Here is a 23,374-nt window from a genome sequence, read left to right on the forward strand (position 1 = left end):
CCTTGAAAGGGAACATCTCAGGTTAGGAATATAACCATGGTTCCCTGAGTAGGGAACGAGACACTGCGTTCTCTAGCTCCCTGCCATGCTTCGGACGCAAGCTTCAGACGAAGAAGTGAATGACGTGTGTTCCCGCTGCTTGTTCATAGTCGCGGCAGTAGTGACATCAGAGGCTGTCGCCGGCCAACAAGTTGGTGTATTTTCAATGTATGCTTCAGACACGGGTCACGACAAGGTGTTCCCCATAGCGACCTCTAGAGGATGCAGTGTCTTGTTCCCTACCCAGGGAACCATGGTTACATTTGTAACCTGAGATGTTTTTTTGTATTGATCTTCATATCTCACTCTTGCCCTCAATTGGTAAAACATACCTAAAACATAAACATACTTATTGGGGGTATTTCTCTGGCCCTCTACGAGGGAGGTGTAGTCAGATGAAACTAATTGTGATTTAGGGCCTTTTTGACCAATGTGAGTGCCACATAGGGTTTGTCAGATAATTAAGGAAATTAGCCCTAAGTTTCATATTAACACTAATACCTGGAAGGTATCTGAAAGTGTTCTCTAATTTTGATCAGTTATTTTTTTAAATATCTCATTTAAGTTTTTATACTGTGCTTCATATTTAACTCATGAAATATGCTTTAAAAACTGTGTTTTTACTCCTGTTAGGATAACTTCAAATAGGACTATGCAAAGACTTATAAATTTATGAAATTGTATACTGTTATCTAATTTTGATCTCCACTGTGTGGATCTCACACCACCCCTTTAATTATTTTATTAAGAAAATATACATATGTGAGCCTAAATATCTAAATATTGAGAAAATTGTCTTTAAAATTTCCCAAATAAAGTTCTTAGCAATGCATATTACTAATAAAAAAATGAAGTTTTAATATATTTACAGAAGAAAATTAACAAAATATCTTCATGGCATATGAGCTTTACATAAAAGAATCATGATTTTTGGCATAAAAGAAAAATCTATAATTTTCACCCATATTGCCACAAATATACCCCAGCAACTTAAGACTAGTTTTGTGGTCCAGGACCACAGATATGATATCACCTTACATATCTGTTCAATGAAAAGAGGTTGTTGCCTTTTGTTTGGGGGTGCAAGAATCCTCTCAGGAAGCAAAGAAACCTGCGACATAGTGCCACTAATATCAGTCAGTTTTTAATGTTTTAAATTTAAATAAAGTTGTGTATGGATGTGTGTGTGTGTGTGTGTGTGTGTGTGTGTATATATATATATATATATATATATATATGTATATATATATTCATGTGACCGTTTTTTTTTTATTGCAGCATTGTGCAGTTATTGTTATAAAATTTGAGGACATTTCTCTTTTCACTATACTACTCCTAAAATATTTTAAACAGCATTATTTTTGTATAATTATTATATGAGCAGGTTCAATGACTTCATATTAATACACATCATAATTTTTCTGCACATTTTTAGACCACGTGAAATGCAAGAAGGTGAGAAAGAAATGCCATACTTTCCTTTGCATACTTATTTAAATTCATAATCTACTGCAAATTCTCATGTTTGCACTAGTTCTACGAATGTTACAGATTTACAGTACCAGCCTTTATTGGGGAGTTTATAACTTTCACTTGCTAATATAAAGCACAGAATATTCTCAAATACAATTCTCAAAAACTGGACAATCACTGTACAAGGACACAGAATGCAATGGACCAGTGGCTCTACAAGAAAAGCTCTTAAAAAATGAAAAAATATATATCTATCTATCAATTGATCATTTACCTTCTGGAAAAAGACTGAAGTATTCTGATGAGAGTTTAAATATTTTTAGAGTCAGAATGTGTTTAGCAGATTTTCTAAACCATTTGTAAAACAGTGCATAGATAAGTGGATTCATACAGGAATTCATGTATACAATCCAGCATGTTACATTAAATTCAACTGATTCTTTTGTTTCATTTCCTTCAATAAGTATGACTACATAGTAAGGTATCCAACACATAAAGTAAACCATTACCACAATCCCCAGAGTTTTTGCTGCCTTTCTTTGTGATCTGCTGGCACCTGTGACAGAATTTATAACCTTGGCCTGATATTTTGCAACACAGAAGATTTTCACATATACTGACATGATTACAGAAGAAGGGGCAACAAAAGTGACTATGAGGTCTGTGACAACATGTTCAAATTTGAAAGAAACTGAACAGTCTCCATAACACCTGTCTTGTGTGTCTGGGTAGAACATAGTATTGTATAAGATAATGACAGAATATATACTAGAACATAGCCAGTTTATTATAATACAAAAAATTACTTTATCATTTGTGACTCTTACTGTGTATCTCAAAGGGTCACGCACTGCAATGTAACGATCTACAGATATAAAGACTAAATTACCCAGAGATGCTGAAACAACCACAAAAACTGTAAATAAAAATAGAGAACAAAATATCTCTCCAAAGTACCAGCATGATTCTATGAATCTGATGCCCATTAAGGGTATAACAATCAGTCCCACGATCAGGTCTGCCACAGCCAGAGACAGAATGAGCAGGTTGGTTGGAGTGTGGAGCTGCTTGAAGTGAGAGATGGAGATGATCACCAGCAGGTTCAGAAACACTGTAAAAACTGATGCTAAAGAAATGAAAGTAAACAAAATGGCATACTCGACTTCAGGTTTAATATCTTTTAAACAAGACAAATTGTTATTTGGAAAGCAATACTGTATTTCTTGACTGATATCCTCCATGATGCTCATTTTTCACAACTGATTATGTCCTCATTTGTATCCTGCCCCTGATGTTCACTCCATACTTCATCAACAATCCCATGATATGAGAGGTTTTTATACTGCATTAAACCCACCTACTATTTAAATATTCATAGTATTCAGTGATGAATCAGATAATATATAATATTGCTGTCAACATTTGAATTTAAGATGTTTTGCAGGTGCATATTAATATCAGTGTTATGAGTGAGAAATTATGATATTGTAGATGTACATTAAAGTTAATATTATCAAATAAATCAATGACAAAAATGACTGTTAATCATTGACATACACAAGAGGAAAAATGTGCATCATAACAGTAATTTAACATTTGCAGTAATTAAATCTTTTTTTTTTTTTTTTTTTTTTGGAAGGTTCAGGGTTCAACACTAAAGATTTTAACTTACCCTGCCAAAATTTTTATTGGCCCTGCCACAAGAAAAATTACATAAATGAATAACTAAATAATAGTTAATGCATATATAAATATCTCTGTGCACAATAGTACAGAGTCTCGGTTACTATTTTAACCCTTGTTCTCTGAAGGAGGGAACTGAGACGTCACATCGGTGACCGACGAATTGAGAATCTCACCAGAGAGACCAATCTACTTTGAATGTAAACTAAACAAGCCAATGCACATTGGCATGCGATGATTGCATCCAGCTGCCGCTGATCGCAAAACGAGTATAAATAGGCAGCAGGTGCAACGCATACTCAGGTTTTCACTGAGGAGCAGAGCTGCTTAACGGGCCACTCAGCAGTGGGGAATGAGGATTACAATATGTAACAGAGATGTTCCCTTTCAGTCAATCATTTTTTAAGTCATGTCAGTGACCGATGAATTGGGAATCCCTATCAAAGCGCTATGGATGCTGCCTCTTCCATTGTCCTGTGCGAGCCTCCGGTGCTCCTCTAGGTATAGGCCAGGGCTTGCAACAAGAAGACCAGTCGCTGTTGTCGTAGCACTACCCACTCATTAGGATTGGATAACACTGGGAAAACGTACCCATTCCAATTGGAACAGGAACATTGCGGAAGCCCCCATCCTTCCCAAAGGAGGTTTGGGAGCACTTACACATATGGAAACCCTTATGGAAGATTTAGAGGTGATTGCTAACCATCACCAAATGGCAGAAAGACTGCTGGGGAAACATGGGCTCTGAGGCTATACTGTGGACGTTACACATAAGGGGTCCACTTAGGTCTCTACATATGTAACCCATCCCTGCATTGGTTCTCACAGATTCATCAAGTGAGCCAGACGTTCCACCACATCTGGCTGCCGAGGGGATGGAGGAGCTTTTACCCATTTGAGGTGAGAACACAGGATGATAACAGCTCAACATGAAGGCTATAGAACCTAGTGAACATTTTGGGGGTCGACCAGCCCACAGCTCTACAAATGTCAGTCAGCGTGGCACCACAAGCCAGTGTCCAGGAGGATGCAACACTTCTAGCTAAGTAAGCTCGCAACCTGAGTGGGCATGGCACGCCCTGTGCCTGATAAGCCAGCCTCCATAACAAACAAAGAGCTGTTCTGAGGTCATGATGCAATGTGTCCAATTCAAGTACAATCTTAAAGTGGAGATGTGAAAAAGCAAACCTAAGGCTGGGTCTGCCTCTTCTGGGGGCAAGGTACTGACAAGGTCAAGGCAAGACCAAGAGTGCATCCAACTTCTCCAAGACAAAACAGTGAGAGTGGATGTTAATGGAATCCAGCGTTATGCTACCCCTCTCCTACACACCAGAAGTATGCCATGTCTACATGCCCTCAAAGAAGCTGTCCTGCCGCAATTAAGGGGAATAGAAAATCGGCTCAACAAGAATCCTGAACAAGCTGCAGCCTACCAAGAGGAGATAGCAAGGTTACAGCAAGCTGGCTACATCAACAAACTCCATCCTGAACAGGTGGACTGTTCCAGAGTGAGTTGGTACATCCCACATCATCTGGTGGAATACAATGGAAAGAAAAATGTCGTCTTCAACTGTTCATTTGCTTACCAAGGTTACAACATGAATGAGTACTTGCTCCCAGGTCCAACATGAATGAGTCCTTGCTCCTGCATTTTCGAGAGCATTCCATCTCCATTAATATTGACATTCGTGGGATGTTCCACCAGGTATGCCTTTTACCTGAAGACAAATCACTACTGAGATTTATTTTGAGAGATTTTCAGATAGATAAAGCACCAGACGTCTACGAATGGCAAGTTCTACCCTTCGGAACCACATGTAGCCCTTGCTGTGCAACATTTGCTCTACAGAAGCACATCCTGAATAACAGTGAGTCTGAAGACACAAGGTTCTCAATAGAGAAATCTTTCTATGTTGACAACTGCCTTCAGAGTTTTTCCTCAAGTGAAACTGCAAAAGATTTTGTTGACAGCCTCAGCAACCTCATACATTCAAGAAGCTTTGACTTGAGACAGTGGGCGAGCAATGATCCATCAGTCATCAGTCACCTGCCAGCTGATGCTCGATCCCAAAGCAATATCCAGTGGCTCAGCGAAGGCCATCAAGATGCACAAGAGTCAATACCATACCCTCGCTAGCCAGTATGACCCCATTGGCTATATTACGGCAGTCACAACATGGGCCAAAGTAATTGTACAGAGGTTATGGGACAAGAAAAGAGAGTGGGGCGATACCAGACTGCCTGAGGAACTGTTGAACTTGTGGAAAGCTTGGGAGAGTGAGCTGGATGATCTACAGCACATTGCGTGGATGAGATGGTACTACAGCAAAGAACTAGATTACCCTACTAGCTCCTGGCAGATCCATATTTTCTGCGATGCTTCAGAGCAAGCCTATGGTTCTGTGACCTACTTACGAACTGAAAACCCTGAAGGTAAAGTGGAAGTTGCCTTTGTAGCTGCTAGATCTTGGGTAGCCCCGAAAAAACAACAAACCATTCCACGGTTAGAATTATGTGCAGAAGTGACTGGCCACCAGCTCACAAAGATTCTGAAGACAGAACTGACTTAGCACATACACAGTGTCACCTTGTGGTCTGATTCCACAACTGTTCTAAACTGGTTACTATCCCCCTCCTGTCACTTTAAAGTGTTTGTAGACACCAGAGTGGCAGAAATCCAGGAACTCACAGAGTCTGATAAATGGAAGTATGTGTCATCAAAAGAGAATCCCTCAGATGACACCACCTAGGGAAAATCTCTCTGTGACATAAACCAGGAATTCAGATGGAACAAAGGTCCCAAATTTCTCAGAGAAACAACTGACCACTGGCCAGAGATGCTGCTGTTACTGACCAATGATCAAGACTGTGAACTAAGAAAGCTAGTCTTCTGTGGTCTATCAACATCTTCCCCACCCACTCCTGATCCACAGAAGTATGATACACTCCCAGAGATGCTAAAGGCTTACATCCAGCAGATCAATGGGGCAGCCACTAATATCCCAACAGCAGACGATTACAAAGAGGCAGAATGTGCAGTCCTTCGTCAAAGCCAGTACGGGTCATTTCCAGAGGAAATGTCCTACCTTAACCTATAGAGAGCATCTTCAACTCCAAGCCCATTGGCTATACCTCTTCAGACATTGCCGATCCAGATCCTGTGACTCCTAACATCTTGCTGATGGGGCAGCGGGATGCCTCATTACCACAAGTGGGATATCAGGACCCTGAGCTCTTAAGCCGTAGGAGATGGAGACATAGCCAGAAAATGGAAAACCGAAGAAGCCAACTTGCAGATCGGGGAAACGGTCATGATCGTGGACCAGCAACTACCTGGTACCCTTTGGCAGGTAGGCATAATTGTTCAGGCCTTTCATGGGTCCGACCAAAGAATTAGATCTGCAGAAATATGGATCAAAGACAAGACTTACACCCAACCTGTTACCAAGATTATTTGTCTGTCCCCACTTCCTGACTGAACACTGTGCCAGTGTTCCCTGGGTCAGGGAGTAGAACAGCAGGCAGTTAGAGGTTCCTGGAGACGCAAACAGGTCTACCTGCGTGGCTCCAAGATTTCTCCAAATCAGCTGGACCGTCTGGGGATGGAGTCTCCATTCTCCCGGGAGGGTAGTTCATGACAGCTTGTTGGCTGCACGGTTGAGTACATGAAGCGACCTGAGATGCTTTTGACTCCAAGGTTTTATATATTCATGGTAGGAAATTTACAAAATATCTTCATGGAACATGATCTTTACTTAATATCCTAATGCTTTTTGGCATAAAAGAAAAATCTATCATTTTGACCCATACAATGTTTTTTGGCTGTTGCTAACTCTGGGTCATAAAACTGTATTTTAATGTAATTCAGTCTTGTCTCCTTGTCCTCAAAACCAGAGAAAAATAACAAAAAACCAGAGAAAAACAACAGAAAACTGCACTGCAACATGCGATCGCCAACATCTTCTGGAAATCGGTAGTGCATGCAACTATCACCCATCACCACTGAATGCTGAGAAGCTAAGAGACCTTTCTTTACTGTGGAAGCCATACCCTGAGACCGCAGACTCGCTGCTACCAGCACGAGGAGGTGCTGCAAGCGGTGTGAGAGTGGACGCAAATGTGGCAAACATGGAGGCTTATGAGCTAGTCTAATGGGTAACCCCAAAAGATCAGCACTTCCAACAATCTTGCTGTTAAACATATGCTCACGTTTTTTAGGATTGTAAATCTAGTAAAAGAAATGGACAAATACAAGCAGTGTGTGGACAGTGCACAGTAAAAGTGTACAGCATGTGCGCAGCTTTCATAATACGATACATACATTTAATTAACTTTTTTTTTTTTAATTCTTCAATTTTGCGCCCTGTCTGGCAGATGGCGCCCCAGGCGGCCGCCTGTGTCGCCTGTCGGCAAACCCGGCCCTGGCTGCACGGGCTAACGTGCTACAGAGCGGACAGAGATACAGTGCTGTGTAGTAAGACTCGCGGAGGCGGTTTGTGTGTGTATATTAACAAAGAATGATGCAGTAATGCTGTGTTAGTGTCAAAAGAGTGTTTTTCACTGGTGGAGTTTATAATTGTGAAGTGCCGATCCTTCTATCTGCCAAGGTAGTTCACGGCCATTGTTATTGTTGCTGTGTATATACTCCCTTGTGCAAACACTTAAGGATGTGATATGCAAACTGTGCAGCGCTATCAGCGAGCAACAAACAACCCTGAAGGCTTTTTCATAATATCCAGTGACTTTAATAATGCAAACTTAAAGACAGTTTTGCCAAAGTTCTATCAAAACGTGGACTTTGCATCAAGAGAAAACAACACATTGGACATGGTTTACAGAACAGGAAAAAAAGGTTTCAAAGCTACCCCCGCCCCCATCTCGGGTACTCAGACCACATCTCTGTTATGCTAATACCAGCATACAAACCACTTCTCAAACTTGCCAAACTGGTCCAAAGCAGATCACAGTATGGCCAGATGATGCTAACTCAGTACTAAAGGACTGCTTTCAGGACACAGACTGGAACATGTTTAAAGTATGGAGGTAAATCAGTAGCTAAACTCAAGAGGTTGAAAATCTTAATGTGAGAACTTGTCATATTAACATTTGTATGCGTAAGTTGAAATTTACACTCACAGCTTTGATGTGAAAAGCTGAATACAGTTTGGTTATTTTACTGGTTAATAGTTACACTTAAGGTGTTTGATCACATTTGACTGCAAATGAGCTTGCTTGATTGGGGACACTTCATTTCCAGCTATTTCGTCGACTTGATAGCACAGATACTAATTAAACTGAACTGAGCTGTATGATGACATCATTGAATTCAATGATGAACTCCATTTTTGCTTTATTGACACACTATTTTCATATGTAATGCTGTTCAGTTGCTTTGCAACAATCTATGTTGTTAATAGGGCTATATAAATAAAGGTGACATGACTTGACTTGATTACACAGTTTCTTGTTTTATTTTTACATTTGATTATAACATTTTTGTAGTATTTCTAATATAAACATACTGTACCCCCAAAAAAACTTTAATTTGTTTATTTAATATGTATCTTTCTCTATCCTATACAGAAGCAGAAGTCATCATAGTGGGGTTATTAGCATTAGAAACACTCTCACAGCAGCATTAATTCATTTTTTTGTCATTTAATTGAAAGGTAATAGTAATACAAAGTATGTTATAAATGTACACACATTTTGTGAAGAATGAAAACATAGAAAACTATGCTGATCAGTCTGTGAAAAAAGTCCAGTACCTTGATACTACAGATCGTGTAATTTAGATTTATTAAAATTACAATGATATTCAGGGATAAGAACTAAGATGGTTTAGATCCTGTTTCTTTGACTGCTACCATTTTGTTCTCTAATCTAACAGTAGTGAACAGAAGTGTTCTAAGGATCTGTGTTAGTCCCTCTTGCATGTAAATTGATGACATCATTATGCATCATAATCGGAATGAGTCAGTCTGATCCAGTCACTGTATAAATGACAGGACAGTAAGCAGAGCAGAACAAACACCTAACAGAAGGAGATTCACTCATGGCCTATGAAACAGAGGATCATATGACTCAATACTGCTTTCCTGCCATCAACTCATCATGTATCAAAGGAATGCGCTCTACATATGAATACAATTTTATGTTTGTGTTTTTCTCATTACTGTCAGCATGGACTGTGTTTCTGAACCTGCTGGTGATCATCTCAATCTCTCACTTCAAAAAGCTTCACACTCCAACCAACCTGCTCATTCTCTCTCTAGCTGTGGCTGACATGCTTGTTGGACTTATTGTGATGCCCATAGAGGCTACTAGGCTCATTGAAACATGTTGGTACTTTGGAGACACTTTCTGTAGGCTATTTTTAACAATAATGGGACTTCTTTTCTCAGCATCTCTTGGTAATTTGGTTTTAATTGCTATTGATCGTTTTGTGGCTGTGTGTCACCCTTTATTGTACCCACAGAAAATAACCACAACTAAAACATTAATCATTGTCAGTCTTTGCTGGTTTTGCTCTTCAGCATATAACACTGCAATAGTTACGAGTATTTCACACAAGAAATATGCATGTTATGGAGAATGTACAATTATGATTACTTCTGACTGGACAGTCATTGATCTATTCTTTTCCTTCTTGATTCCTTGTACCATTATCATAACCTTATATTTGAGGATATTTTATGTTGCACATCAGCAAGTGAAAGTTATAAACTCACTGGTGAAGTGTGGAAAACATGTAAATGATGGTTTTGTGAAGAGGAAATCTGAAAGAAAAGCTGCTCTGACATTAGGAATAATTGTCACAATTTATCTAGTTTGCTGGATTCCCTTCTTTATTTTGTCTTTAACAGGAAATACAGGAATGGCTTCCACCACAGCCTATATTCTATTATGGATTTTGTATATTAACTCAGGTCTGAATCCTCTTATCTATGCTTTATTTTACCCCTGGTTTAAAATGTCAGTTAAACACATCTTAACTTGTAAAATATTTCACCAAGCATAATATATTTTCTTACTTGACCATAATAATGAATATGATTCACTTTCATTCATTTTTCCTCAATGGGTCAGTGGAGTCATTACAAAATATTATTAATGGCAAAACAATTCTATGATTATAATAAAAAGCTTTTAATTTGACAGGGATTCAGAAATTGTTTCAGTCAATTATTTATAATAGGGAGAAAAGTCAAATAGTGCAAAGTGGTGCATGTATTTACATGCTACTGCAGATCAGGGATTTTCAACCCTGGTCCTGGAAAGCTACTGTGCTGCAGACTTCAGTCACAACCCTGCTCCAACACACATCTCTGTAATTATCAAGTAAACCTGATTACCTTGATTAGATGGTTCAGGGTGTTTTGGAATTGTAGCTGAAATCTGCAGGACTGTAGCTCTCCAGGAGCAGGGTTGGAGACCCCTACGATAGATATAAAAAAAAAAATAATAATAATAAATCATAAGAGTAGAAGTTATGTCAGTTTATTTCAGCATACGTCCATGTTATATGAGAAAGCATAGCAGAAAAATATCATGTAATCATGTCAATCTGTAGATGAACAGATGAGTATGATGAAAATGTGAGCAAAAAGAAATACACACTCATAAGTTCAGGTTTACATTGCACTGTATCATATTCAAATCTGCTTTGAATTATAGTTTTGTAGCACAAAAGCTAAACCATATTAAGTTAAACCACATATATAAGTGTGATTCACCTATCAGCTGAAAGAACATTTATAGTAAATTACAGTAAATTAATAATTATTTACTGAACCTCTATGTTGCATCAGAGTGGGCAGAAGAGCGGGTTAGCAAGCCTGACGTAAACTACACGAATATTGATAATAAACCAAATGTGGCATTACGTCTGTGATTGTCACACCTTCTAAAAGGATAACCATTGTAAAAATGAAAATTCTTTCATCATTCAAATCATCAGCACCTAAAGAAAATATAACAAATAATACTGTGGTTCAAACAAAGTTTTTTAATATAATATTTTCTGTTCCAAATGTTAGGTTTGGAACAACATGAGGGGAAGTCAATGATGACAGACTTTTCATGTCTGTGCTCAAAATGATTTATTTTCCATCACTTAAACAAAATTTAAGCTGCAAGCAGCGATGAAAGGGCCCTCACACCCGTGCTCACTGCTACTCGGTGTCCATAGGAGAACAGCGAATGTTGGGCCATATGCTTAAATAATGGTACATATTTGTGCCACATTTCCTGCTGCCAACCGGTAGCGCTATGATTATAACTGAATATTGGCATGTAAATATCTTCAGGCCAGGACTCTTACCAAACATGTAAAGTTTGGGGCAGATCGGACATTGCATATTTAAGTTAGTTTAAAACAAGTCACTTCCTGTTTTCAGCAGGTGGCGCTTTAGTTATAATTGAATATTGGCCTTCAGATGTGTTCAGGCCAGAACTCTTATAAAACGTGTGAAGTTTGGGGCAGATTGGGCATTGTATCCATGATTTACAACAACTTCCTGTTTCATAGTATTAATAGCATGCTTTAGCACATAGTAAGTGTTACTTGCATGTTTGAGAATATTTCTAGCATGTTTAGCCCACAATGGCATATTTTATTGTGTTGCTAACAGTGCATAACAGTGTAAAACATGTCATTTCCTGTTGCCAGCAGGTGGCGCTATGACTACAACCGAAAACAGACATGTTGATGTGTTCAGGACGAGTACTGAACTGTGACTGGAGCTGAGATGGTTGGAAGTGACGATGAATCAGGAAGTGAACAGGAGGAATGGATGGAAGAAGTTGGTGAGGGAGGTAGGACTGAAATGGAGTAGAACCTAGAAATAGAAATAGAAAAGGAAGAAAGTATATCAACATAATACGAGTTATAACACTAGTACGTGTTCAGTGTTGTCTGACACGATGTCAGACAACAAACTCATGTTCGAGCTGACTGCAGCATTTTCTCTGCTGGGGATTTGATCCTCCAGAGAAACCAAGCAAAAGTGATCGAAGTGCCTGTTTAGTATTACAACAACGACAAAGCTTACGATTATCGTCAATATGAAAAGCTGAAAAGAACGCGAGGAGCAACTTGTTTTGATGCCACTCTGTTTTTGTTGTTGCTTTGTACGCTTGCTTTCAGTAACCCTTTTGTTTTCGTTGCCATCTTGTATTGAACATCGTTTTGACATTTGTTTTACTTTATGTTTGATTTCGGACTTTTTGATGGTATTGAGTAAAAGACCCAGAGTAAAGTGGACAGGTAAAATGTCACGTGACTTACATAAAACAACACCTAGGTGACTTGATGTATATACACCCCAGGTAAGAAAGTGAATGCCAACTTCTGTATGTTTTGTTTGTTAGCTAGGGTAAGTAAGTTAGGGCGTTTTTTGACGCTGAAGATTTGACGTCTTTTCTTTTCTTTATTTTATTAGTCAGGTAAGAGGTTTACTTACAAGTTAGAATGAGTTTTGTTTTGTTCTTTTCATTTCTTTGGCTTCACTAATTGTCCCCTTTTTCTCTTGGGTTATTTATTTTTCTGAGATCTTTTTGAGTTGTAAATACTAATTATTTCGCCTTTCTTATATTCACCATTATTACTATTACACATTTTTGTATACTTATTTTCATTTAATGTATAATAAATCATTTTTCTTTCACCATTAGTTCGTTACGTGTTGTCTCTTGTCACCCCAATCACACCGAAAAACTATCATGACCTCAATGTTACCTCTTTTGACCTTAGGCCATAAGAGTTCGTAACAGAAGATATTAAAAAGACTCTGGCCTCAATCCAACTAGAGGTCGGCAAAATAGCAACGCAACAAACGGAGATCCTGCAGCTCACGAAACAGGTGAATCTACTACAAGCTCAGGTGAGCGGTTATGAAGTTAAACTGAAGAAGAAAGACGATCAGATCAAAGAATTGGAAAAGAGACTGGATGATGTAGAGCAATATTACCGTATGGATGATCTGATTATCTCTGGATTGCAACACGACACCGTGCCTATTCCAATGTCGCTGCGGGAAACAATGCTGATGACACTGCTGAGACGGAGACCCTGGAAGTCCAGGTTATCCAATTCTTCGGTAGTAAGGATATTCCCATTCACAGTAATCAGATCTCGGCCTGTCATACACTCCCTCGGAATAACAAAAATAGTCCTACCCCACCGGCAATCATAATCCGTTTTATCAACAGAAAGGACAAGATCGCCTTGTTACAACAAGGGTTCAAGTTAAAAGGCACGGGAGTGTTTGTGAATGAACATCTAACGAGAAAGAATGGGAATATTGCTTATGCAGCGCGGCAACTGAAAAAGGCTAAAAAGATCAAAGCGACCTGGTCTCGGAATGGTAAAGTTTATTTTCGAACGATTAGAGCAACACCAGAAGAGGAAAGAGCAGTGATGGTGAAGGAAATGGACGAATTGAACCTGTACAAATGATGATTAGAGTTGAGTCACAATATAAACTGTGGATGTGCGCACCTACTACTTTATTTTTTTTTTTTGTGTCGTAGATTGTGGACGATGATTATCCAATTCTCTGGGACAGATGGAATATTCAGTTAACTTTGGTTATTAGTCTTTTTGAAGTAGGAGGCCTTCTCAACCAGGGGACTGCCAGTTTTTCTCACGTGAATCTGTGTCGATTCTTTAACCAGTTTAAATTTCTATGCCTTCTATTGACTGATGCATTTTTGACGATAATTCTTTTATTTTCAACCTGTTTGAGCAAAACATGGACAGTTGTGGCATCTATGATAGTTTCTTTAATCCTGATGTAAATCAACCTAATTTAAACTTATTAAAACTGTCTTGTAACTATTACTCTGAAGGGCAAGTAAACTCACTGCATCAGACCATAAAATGTTCTAAAAATCTTTTCTCTACTTTCCATTGGAATATTCGTAGTATGTCTAAAAATCATGACGAATTGAGAACTTTCCTGTCTACCTTAAGTTTTTCCTTCTCAGTCTTGGCCTTTTCTGAGACTTGGCTGACTGATGATGTATTTTCTTTATTCCCCCTACCTAATTATGTATCATTTCATTCTTGTAGAAAAAACAAAAGAGGAGGGGGTGTCTCTCTATATATTTTGAATTCCTTTGATGCTGGTGCTAGAGATGATCTTAGTGCAGAATTTGACACCACTAATACAGAGTCTATATTTATTGAAATTCCATCTTGTCAGCAATTCAATGGTAAGAGTATTCTGATCGGATGCATCTATAGACCAACAGATTCAGACCATAATACATTTATTGATGCACTTCAATCAACACTTGAGTTAATAACCAAAGAAAGCAAACTATGTTTTTTACTCGGTGACTATAATATTAATTTACTTAAATGTGATTTAACACAAACAGTTGATTCTTTTAATTTTTTCCCTCTTATTACTAAACCATCTAGAATCACTTCCTCATCTGCTACTCTGATTGATAATATTCTGTTTAATTCTTATAATTTTGAGGTCACTCCAGGCCTCCTGATGTGTGATGTCTCTGACCACCTTCCTGTCTTTCAGTTTATCCAATCCTGCTAATTAATGTCTAGTTATCCTAAGAATGGGCCAAATACATATCGTAAATTTTCTAGAAACAACATTGATCATTTTAAGTCTGCCATTGGCAATATCATATGGGATGAGGTACTTGTGTCACAAGATGTTAATAGTGCATACAGTTTATTCTTAAAGTCTTTTAATAAGGCCTTAGATTTATCATTTTCGTTGACGAGTATAAAATCCAGAAATAAATATTCTAAGGGGAAGCCGTGGATATCTGATGAATTAAAAAAGCTTTCCTGGAAAAAAAGGTCTATTTTTAATCCTTCTTCAATTCATACTGAAACTTATAAGAAATGTAAAAACCACTTCACATCTTTAGTAAGAAAAGCAAAGAAAGCATATTATTCAAATCAATTTGCACAAGCTTCTAAAAACATTAAGACAACATGGCACCTCATTAATCACTTACTGAACCGGCAATTAACCTCATAAATCACTTACTGAAAGGGGCAATAAAAGTCCAAAATGTCAAGATGACAGAAGGAATATCATATGCTGTTGCTATTAAAAGAGTGAATAAATGAATCAAATGAAATGAAAAATAAATGAATCCACAAGCGTGAAAATCCAAAATCAAAATAATCAGTGCAGAATCAAGAATGGATTCATTAGTGGTTGATAAAATTTAATTTGTAACATTCGTGGCAGAGGTGATTAATTGCTCTGCTCAAACGACAAGTAGAACAGAAATAATTAAGATAATAATTAGAACAGCTGAGAAATATTTGGACATAATAGAAACAGCAGTAGAGTCAGTTAAAGAAGCACTTGTAGGTGGTCCCCAAGGTTCGCAGGCTACTAATGGGGTAGGTACTTAATGTATTTTGAGATAATTCAGTGGAATGCAAGGAATTTTTTAGCAAATGGGCAGGAATTTAAAAAGTATATTGAATATTTACAACAGAAACCAAAGGTTATTTGTGTACAAGAAACGTTGTTAAAACATCTTGATTTTAGAATTGAAGGCTGTGAAAATGTAAGGAAAGACAGGGAACAGGTGGAGGTGTAATAACTTTTAATGAACAAGGAGTTAGGTATAGAGAGATTAGTAATAATGAAAAAGAAGTTGTTATGGTAGAAATCTGGACTGATAAAGGTAGTGTCAGGGTGATCAACTTACATAACCCATGTAAAAAATTACAAAAAGAAAAATTAGAAGAGTTGGTGGAATTAAAGGAACACTCCACCGTTTTTTGAAATCGGGCTTATTCACATTATTTCCTACATTTAGATAGGTGGGCAAATGCATTTTTGCGTCCGTGCATGCATTGTTTTAGTTTGACTGGGTCGGCGTTAGCTTAGCTTAGCACAATGAATGGAATCCTTTGTTGCCAGCTAGCATGGCCTGAGTAAAAGTGATCAAAAAAATTTAAAAAACCCACCTAATTACTTCTTGTGGCCTGCGTATTCACAACGAGTACAAATAGCAATCCAGATTAACACTAGGCGATTTCCTAGGCAGATATTGACTTGGGACTATATTATGGGGAAGCACAGGCGAAGCACTGCTGCTTAGGCGAAGCACTGCTACTTCGGCGCAGAGATATCACGCAACACGAGGGATCTTCAGCAGCGCGTCCCTCCTTCTCCCGGGTTTCGGCACCACTGTAACGATAAAACCTTTGTATTCATCGGGAAGAAGGAGGCGGGAACCGGCGGACAATCAAAATGAAACTTTAATTACAAAACAAACACAAAACAGCGCACCAGCCCCTCACGGACGACTGGTGCGCGCAAATAAAAATCTAAACACAACTAAAAGCCCAGGCCTGGTCCTCTCTCGTCCTTCACTGTCGTCGCTCCAGTTTTATATCCTTCCATCTCCTCCGTGGGCCTCGAGACCGGTGGGTCGAACAGGTGTAGCTCATCTCCAATCACTCCACCGGCCTCGCTCCCATGTCCCTCGGCCCCACCCCACTCGTCACAATCTTGTTCTACTGTTTATGCAGTTGAAAATGGAACTCCTCAAGGGAGTATGTGTAGCCCTCTTCTATTCAATATAATGATAAATGATATATTCAATGATTTACAACAAGATATGGGTAGATCGTTATATGCGGATGATGGTGCTCTTTGGAAAAGAGGCCGAAATGTATCATATACAGTTAAGAAAGTTCAGGCTGCAATAAATAAAGTTGAAGAGTGGGCACTGAAATGGGGTTTTCGAATATCAGTAGCCAAAACAAAAATCATTTGTTTTTTACAAAGAAGAGAAATATGAATATTAATTAATCATTATATGGACAGCTTCTGGAACAGGTGTCAGTGCTAAAATTTCTTGAAGTGTGGTTGGATTCGAGATTGACTTTAAATACACATGTAGAGAAACTGCTGACCAAGTGCAAAAAGGCACTGAATGTTACTCGATGTCTAGCAGGTAGTGATTAGAGTGCAAGTAGAAGTTCTCTTAGGAATATATATATGGCTATCATCCAATTAGGAATAAATTATGGTAGTATGATTCATGGGTCGGCGAGTAAGTGTCTACTAAAAAAAAGTAGATGCTGTACAGATGAAGGCCTTGAGAATATGTTGTGGGCCATTTAAAACTTCCCCTAGAGCTTCCATGCAAGTTGAAATGGGAGAAATTGCATTGGAAATAAGACGTAAACAACTGAAAATGGTATATCAGGCATCTTTGATGGGGCACAACAATGAACACCCTAATAAAGCAATATTGTTAAAAAGCTGGGAAAATGGAAAAAGTAATATTAAGAATATTGGTCAAGAAATGGAGGAAATATCGGAATCAATAGAGGTAAAAAACATAAAATTCAGTAATACAGTACACGTGTCAGCAGTTCCACCATGGATGTGTGTAATGCCTATAGTAGATCTTTATTTAACAGATGAATTGAAGAAACAGGATTGTGATCCAATAAAAATAAGAGTTAATAAATATATGGATCAATATTATAAAATGATAAGATACAGATATACAGATATATAAAAATATTTATTAAGAAGTGAACCCCATTCATTGGCTGCGTTAAAGAGCATCCAATCAGGCCAGTCTAACTGCAGACAAGATGTAATATTTGAAATACTCCAGTATACATATAGAATGGAAAATCAGGGCATTTTAATTTCATTTATTTGGGTTCCAGCACATGTTGGAGTTGAAGGAAATGAGAAGGCAGATAAGCATGCTAAGATTTCTTTGAACTTGAATCAGATAGTAATTTACATAAAAATTAGTAAGGCAGTAGCAAAAACAATAATTAGCAAAGCTCTTATAAATGCATGGCAGAGATTTTGGGAGAAAGAGAAGAATGGATGACATCTATATAGAATTCAAAGGGAAGTAGGAATACATAACAATGACATGGGATTAAGAAGACGAGAAGAATCAGTAATAATAAGAATTAAACTAGGACATACTGCAATGAATGGAAATTTAAATAGAATTAATAAACATCCGAATGGATTATGCATGCATTGTGGGATTTGTGAAACTGTACAGCATGTACTGTTGTATTGAAGAGCATATAACAACGAACGACAAATGCTAGAAGCTAAAGTAATAAAATAAGGTGGAAGCATGATGGTAGTAGCTATATTAAGTAAGCTGAAAATGAATAAGAATATTAGATTTGCTTTGCTGAAATATCTTAAAGATACTGGAAATTATATAAGAATATAATAATGTTCATTTATTTATTTATTTATTTATTTATGACTATAAATATTATTATTTAGTATGATATACATACATATATGATACATATACATGCATCGATGCTCCACACTGCAGCGGATCTGACCCAAATCAGACAAATAAAAGAGTCGATCAGGACTGTGGTTGAAACATGAGCCAAATTCCTCAGGAAGGCAACCGGAGGTCAAAAATCAGTCCTAGTGCCACAAGTCAGAAACAAGTTAACCAACCAGCCAACTCTTTCACAGAACAGCTTTCGACATTAACACCATTAGAACAATTATTGACAATTTCAATTCGGAGAAGAGATTGTCAAATTTGGGGCAAGTAATTGAGATGCAACGCTGGACATCACATGTAAACCCATGAGAGTACTACACAAGATCCTTTGGATTGACTTCCCCCAGCAGAACCAGACTGCAATTCCTAAGGGGGGGCCTTTTAACCTCTGGTCTCCACAGAAATCTTGGTCAAGAGAATGGCACAGAAACTGTCTTTTCTACATATATATTGACCAAAATGAACTCAAAAAGACTTATAAATGAATGTCAGTCCATCGCTTCACTCCATATTCATTTATATGTAACCCACACATTTGACTATCATGTTATAATTACTTATTGTGTATGTCTTTTAATAACTATTGGATAGCTTAAGGATACATATCCATGTCTAGTATGTATGTGTGGCGAGTGGGGCAGGGCCGAGGGACATGGGAACAAGGAGTGAGGCCGGCAGTGATTGGGAAATCAGCATCACCTGCGACCCACCGCCGGTCTCGAGTCCCACGTAGGAGATGGAAGGATATAAAACTGGAGCGACGACAGTGAAGGACGAGAGAGGACCAGGCCTGGGCTTTTAGTTGTGTTTTGGTTTTTATTTGAGCGCACCAGTCGTCCGTGATGGGCTGGTGCGCTGTTTTGTGTTTATTTTTGTAATTAAAATGTTTTTTGATTGTCCGCCGGTTCCCGCCTCCTTCTTCCCGATGATTATTAAGGTATAAATCATTACAGTATGTGTTCGAATCTGTTAGCTTGAAACAGTCCTGACCATCAGTTATTTGTCAAATGTATCATATTCTTGTTCTAGGAATCATGTCCAAAATTACACCCTTCAAGAGCGGGAAAATTCGGACCAAGTGCTTGATAAGATAACATATGATTTATGATACCCCGAGCCAAGACAATATCTGATTGGTCAAGACAAAATTTGAGGTGTGGCCAGCAGGCCAGTTTAAATACTTAGGACACCATAAAATTTAGCTTTTAGCTTTTAGCTTGCGTTAAGCTTTTGCTATTAGTCATGTCTGCTGTTTAGCTTTTAGCTTTTGTTAAGCTTTTGCTATTAGTCATGTCTGCTTTTAGCTTGTAGCTTTGCTTCCTAGCTTTTGCTTCTAGCGATGCTTTTAGTCATCACTGTTCTTTGAGCGCGGTTCCAGCGTGCTTCGGCCTGCACGCCTGCTGCTACTTAGCCACGATGAGAAGAAACACCACCTAGTCTCGTCAAACTTTACTTCTTTTCTTTTCCGTTTGAGAGTTCGTGTTCTGAGTTAAGTTTTTTAATGCTGTGTCTCCGAGTCTGACCTCGACTGCCCGTTCAAATTCAACCAGCCCACACAACTCTGCAACATATGCCAACGCCCAACCACGGGCTTCCCAAGACGTCACTTCAGCAACTACTGAACTTCCAGCCAATCAGCGACAACAAAAGGGACTCCCTTTACACGGGAGACGCAAGTAACTTTACCTCCAGACTCTGACCTTTACTGGTGTATCTAATATAATTTTAACCTTATTGAGAAACTCAATGCGAGGGCTCATTAAGTGATTGATGGTTGTTCATGGCTATGCAGTTTAACGTATTGCTGTAAACTTGGGATTGCACATTTGCATTCTCTTAAACTCATCTTTCCCTAACTTTCGATCTTCCTGCAACTTGTGTGAATGTGTGAGTGTGTGCGTTTATGTGTTAGATTAGTTTATATGTCTTAGATTTATCTAATAAAGCCTTATTCATATTGAAAGGAGAAGTATCTTGTGTTTTGTGCTTACAAGTTAATGTCTTATACTGCCGATCTTGTTACTGTGCTAATTGATAGTGTTTCCACTATACTTTGGATATTAATATCCAGAGCAGATTTGATGTTAAACGGCTCGTCCAGTGAATCGCAGGGCGTCTCAGTGATCAGTCGTGAAACAGTGATTCTGTTCAAATTCCCTTTAAAATCTTAAATGATTCCCTTTGAGCTAAATTAACCTGTTTCCCTTACAACACTCCAGTTCAGTTGGTGGTGGTAATGCACTAATAAGCATGTCTGCCAACCGCCTATAAACAGAAAGAAAGAAAGAAGAAAGATGTGTTCAGGACAGGACTCTTGTCAAACATGTGAAGTTTGGGGCAGATCGGACATTGCTAGCCTGAGTTACAGCAACTTCCTTTTTCACTGCATTAGTAGCATGCTTTAGTATTAAGCTAAGTGTTGCTAAGATGTTTTAGTATGTTTCTGGAATGTTGCCAGCCTATTTAACACTTGTTGACATGTTTCAATATGTTCCTAGGTATCCATAACTGTGATAACCATGTCACTTCCTGTTGCCAGCAGATGGCACTATGACTATAACTGAATTTGGGAACGGGTGTTCGTTCAGGACAGAACACCTATCAAACTTGTGAAGTTTGGGGAAGATCAGACATTGCTTTCCTGAGTTACAGCAACTTCCTGTTTCCTGGAGAAACATCTAATTTGTCAGGCTGCCAGGCCCACGCCCCAGGGTGAAAACTCAAGATCTTCACAATTTACTGTCACAAAGGTCTTATGATGACCCTCACCAAATTTGAAGATGATCCGATTAAAACTGTAGGAGGAGTTTGTCAAAGTACTAGGCATGAAAATGGCAAAAAAGAAAACTGCACAAAAATCATACAGGAAATTCAAAATAATGTACTTCCTGGTGGGATTTGGATTTTGTACCAAGAGAATTTTTAGTAGGTAATGGTGGGTTACATGTGGGTACCAATTTTCATGCATGTACGTAAAACGTAGTTCGAGGTGCACTCCATTGAAATTTTCAGGTGGCGCTATCAAGCCATTTTGCCACACCCACTTCTGAAACCTATATCAGATGTCAGTTTTCACCAGTTCTGAGTTTCGTGAGTTATGTTTTCGTGTGTTTCACAATAATGGACATGGAATGTTGACGTATAAGTAAAGCGATTGAAAGAACAGAAAGAAGGAATCTCCAACAACAACTGGCAGTACTTGTAATAACCTAGAACACTGTCTAAGACTTGATGGTTGCTCTGTCAATTCTTAGTCATCAGTTAGGAACCTAGGTGTGCTATTTGATCGCAATCTTTCTTTAGAAAGCCATGTTGCTAGCATTTGTAAAACTGCATTTTTCCATCTTAAAAATATATCTAAATTACGGCCTATGCTCTCAATGTCAAATTCAGAAATGTTAATCCATGCATTTATGACCTCAAGGTTAGATTATTGTAATGCTTTATTGGGTGGTTGTTCTGCAAGCTTAGTAAACAAACTATAGCTAGTCCAAAATGCAGCAGCAAGAGTTCTTACTAGAACCAGGAAGTATGACCATATTAGCCCGGTCCTGTCAACACTGCACTGGCTCCCTATCAAACATCGTATAGATTATAAATATTGCTTATTACTTATAAATCCCTGAATGGTTTAGCACCTCAGTATTTGAATGAGCTCCTTTTACATTATAATCCTCTATGTCCACTACGTTCTCAAAACTCATAATACCTAGAATATCAAAATCAACTGCGGGTGGCAGATCATTTTCCTATTTCCTATAGGGAAACTAAAATCTGCTAAACCTGTAGTAAAGACTGTAAAGAGATGGACCAGCGAAACAGAGCAGGATTTACAATCTTGTTTTGACATCACAGACTGGAGCGTTTTTGAAGCTGCTACCACCGATCTGGACGAACTCACAGAGACTGTAACATCCTATATTAGTTTCTGTGAGGATATATGCATTCCTACCAGGACTTATTTAACATTCAACAATGATAAGCCATGGTTTACAGTAAAACTCAGACACCTTCGTCAGGCCAAAGAGGATGCCTACAGAAATGGGGACAGGGTCTTGTACAATCAGGCCCGGAACACACTGAACAAAGAGATTAGAGCGGCTAAAAAGACCCACGCTAAAAAGTTGGAAGACCAGTTTACTTCCAACGACTCTACTTCAGTTTGGAGAGGACTGAGAGCCATCACAAACTACAAGCACCATCCCCTTGCACTGAGGCTAATCAACAACTTGCTAACGACCTGAATTAGTTTTATTGTAGATTTGAAACCCCCAACACCCACTCTGACCATCTCCCTACACAACCATTAACACCTCCTGCAATCCCCCTCTCCATACCTCCTGCTCTTCAAATCTGTGAAGATGATGTGCACCAGGTCTTCAAGAAAAACAAAAGAAGAAAAGCACCAGGCCCAGATGGCGTTACACCAGCCTGTCTGAAAATCTGTGCTGACCAGCTGGCCCCCATCTTTTCACAGATCTTCAACAGATCTCTGGAGTTGTGTGAAGTTCCTTCCTGCTTCAAACGCTCCACCATAATCCCCATTCCAAAGAAACCCAAGATAACAGGACTTAACGACTACAGACCTGTGGCTCTAACGTCTGTCGTCATGAAGTCGTTTGAAAAACTGGTTCTGGCTTATCTGAAGGACATCACTGGACCCTTACTGGACCCCCTGCAGTTTGCGTACCGAGCAAACAGGTCCGTGGATGATGCAATCAACATGGCATTGCACTTCATCCTGCAACATCTGGACAAAACAGGGACTTATGTGAGGATCCTGTTTGTGGACTTTAGTTCGGCTTTCAACAACATCATCCCAACAACCCTCCAGACCAGACTGACCCAGCTCTCTGTTCCTAGCTCTATCTGTCAG

General features: G+C 38.7%; 2 protein-coding genes across 2 annotated transcripts; one reads left to right on the forward strand and one right to left on the reverse strand.

Annotated features, from left to right (window-relative positions):
- Positions 1 to 1,778: 1,778 nt before the first annotated feature.
- On the reverse strand, positions 1,779 to 2,765 carry LOC132132910 (trace amine-associated receptor 13c-like; the record flags this gene model as incomplete). The annotated part of the gene is made up of 1 exon (XM_059545476.1): positions 1,779 to 2,765. A coding segment is annotated over one exon (987 nt), but the record flags the coding sequence as incomplete, so codon positions are not given.
- A 6,485-nt stretch (positions 2,766 to 9,250) lies between these two features.
- On the forward strand, positions 9,251 to 10,216 carry LOC132132873 (trace amine-associated receptor 13c-like). The gene has a single exon (XM_059545414.1). It carries the CDS (start codon positions 9,251 to 9,253, stop codon positions 10,214 to 10,216), a length of 966 nt encoding a protein of 321 aa, XP_059401397.1.
- The last annotated feature ends 13,158 nt before the right edge of the window (positions 10,217 to 23,374 follow it).

The sequence above is a fragment of the Carassius carassius genome, chromosome 49 (assembly GCF_963082965.1).
Source record: "Carassius carassius chromosome 49, fCarCar2.1, whole genome shotgun sequence".
NCBI classification, from domain to species: Eukaryota; Metazoa; Chordata; class Actinopteri; order Cypriniformes; family Cyprinidae; genus Carassius; species Carassius carassius.

Excerpts from the sequence above, each read along its gene's own strand:
- LOC132132873 (XM_059545414.1), top strand. The coding sequence starts at position 9,251 with ATGGCCTATGAAACAGAGGATCATATGACTCAATACTGCTTTCCTGCC.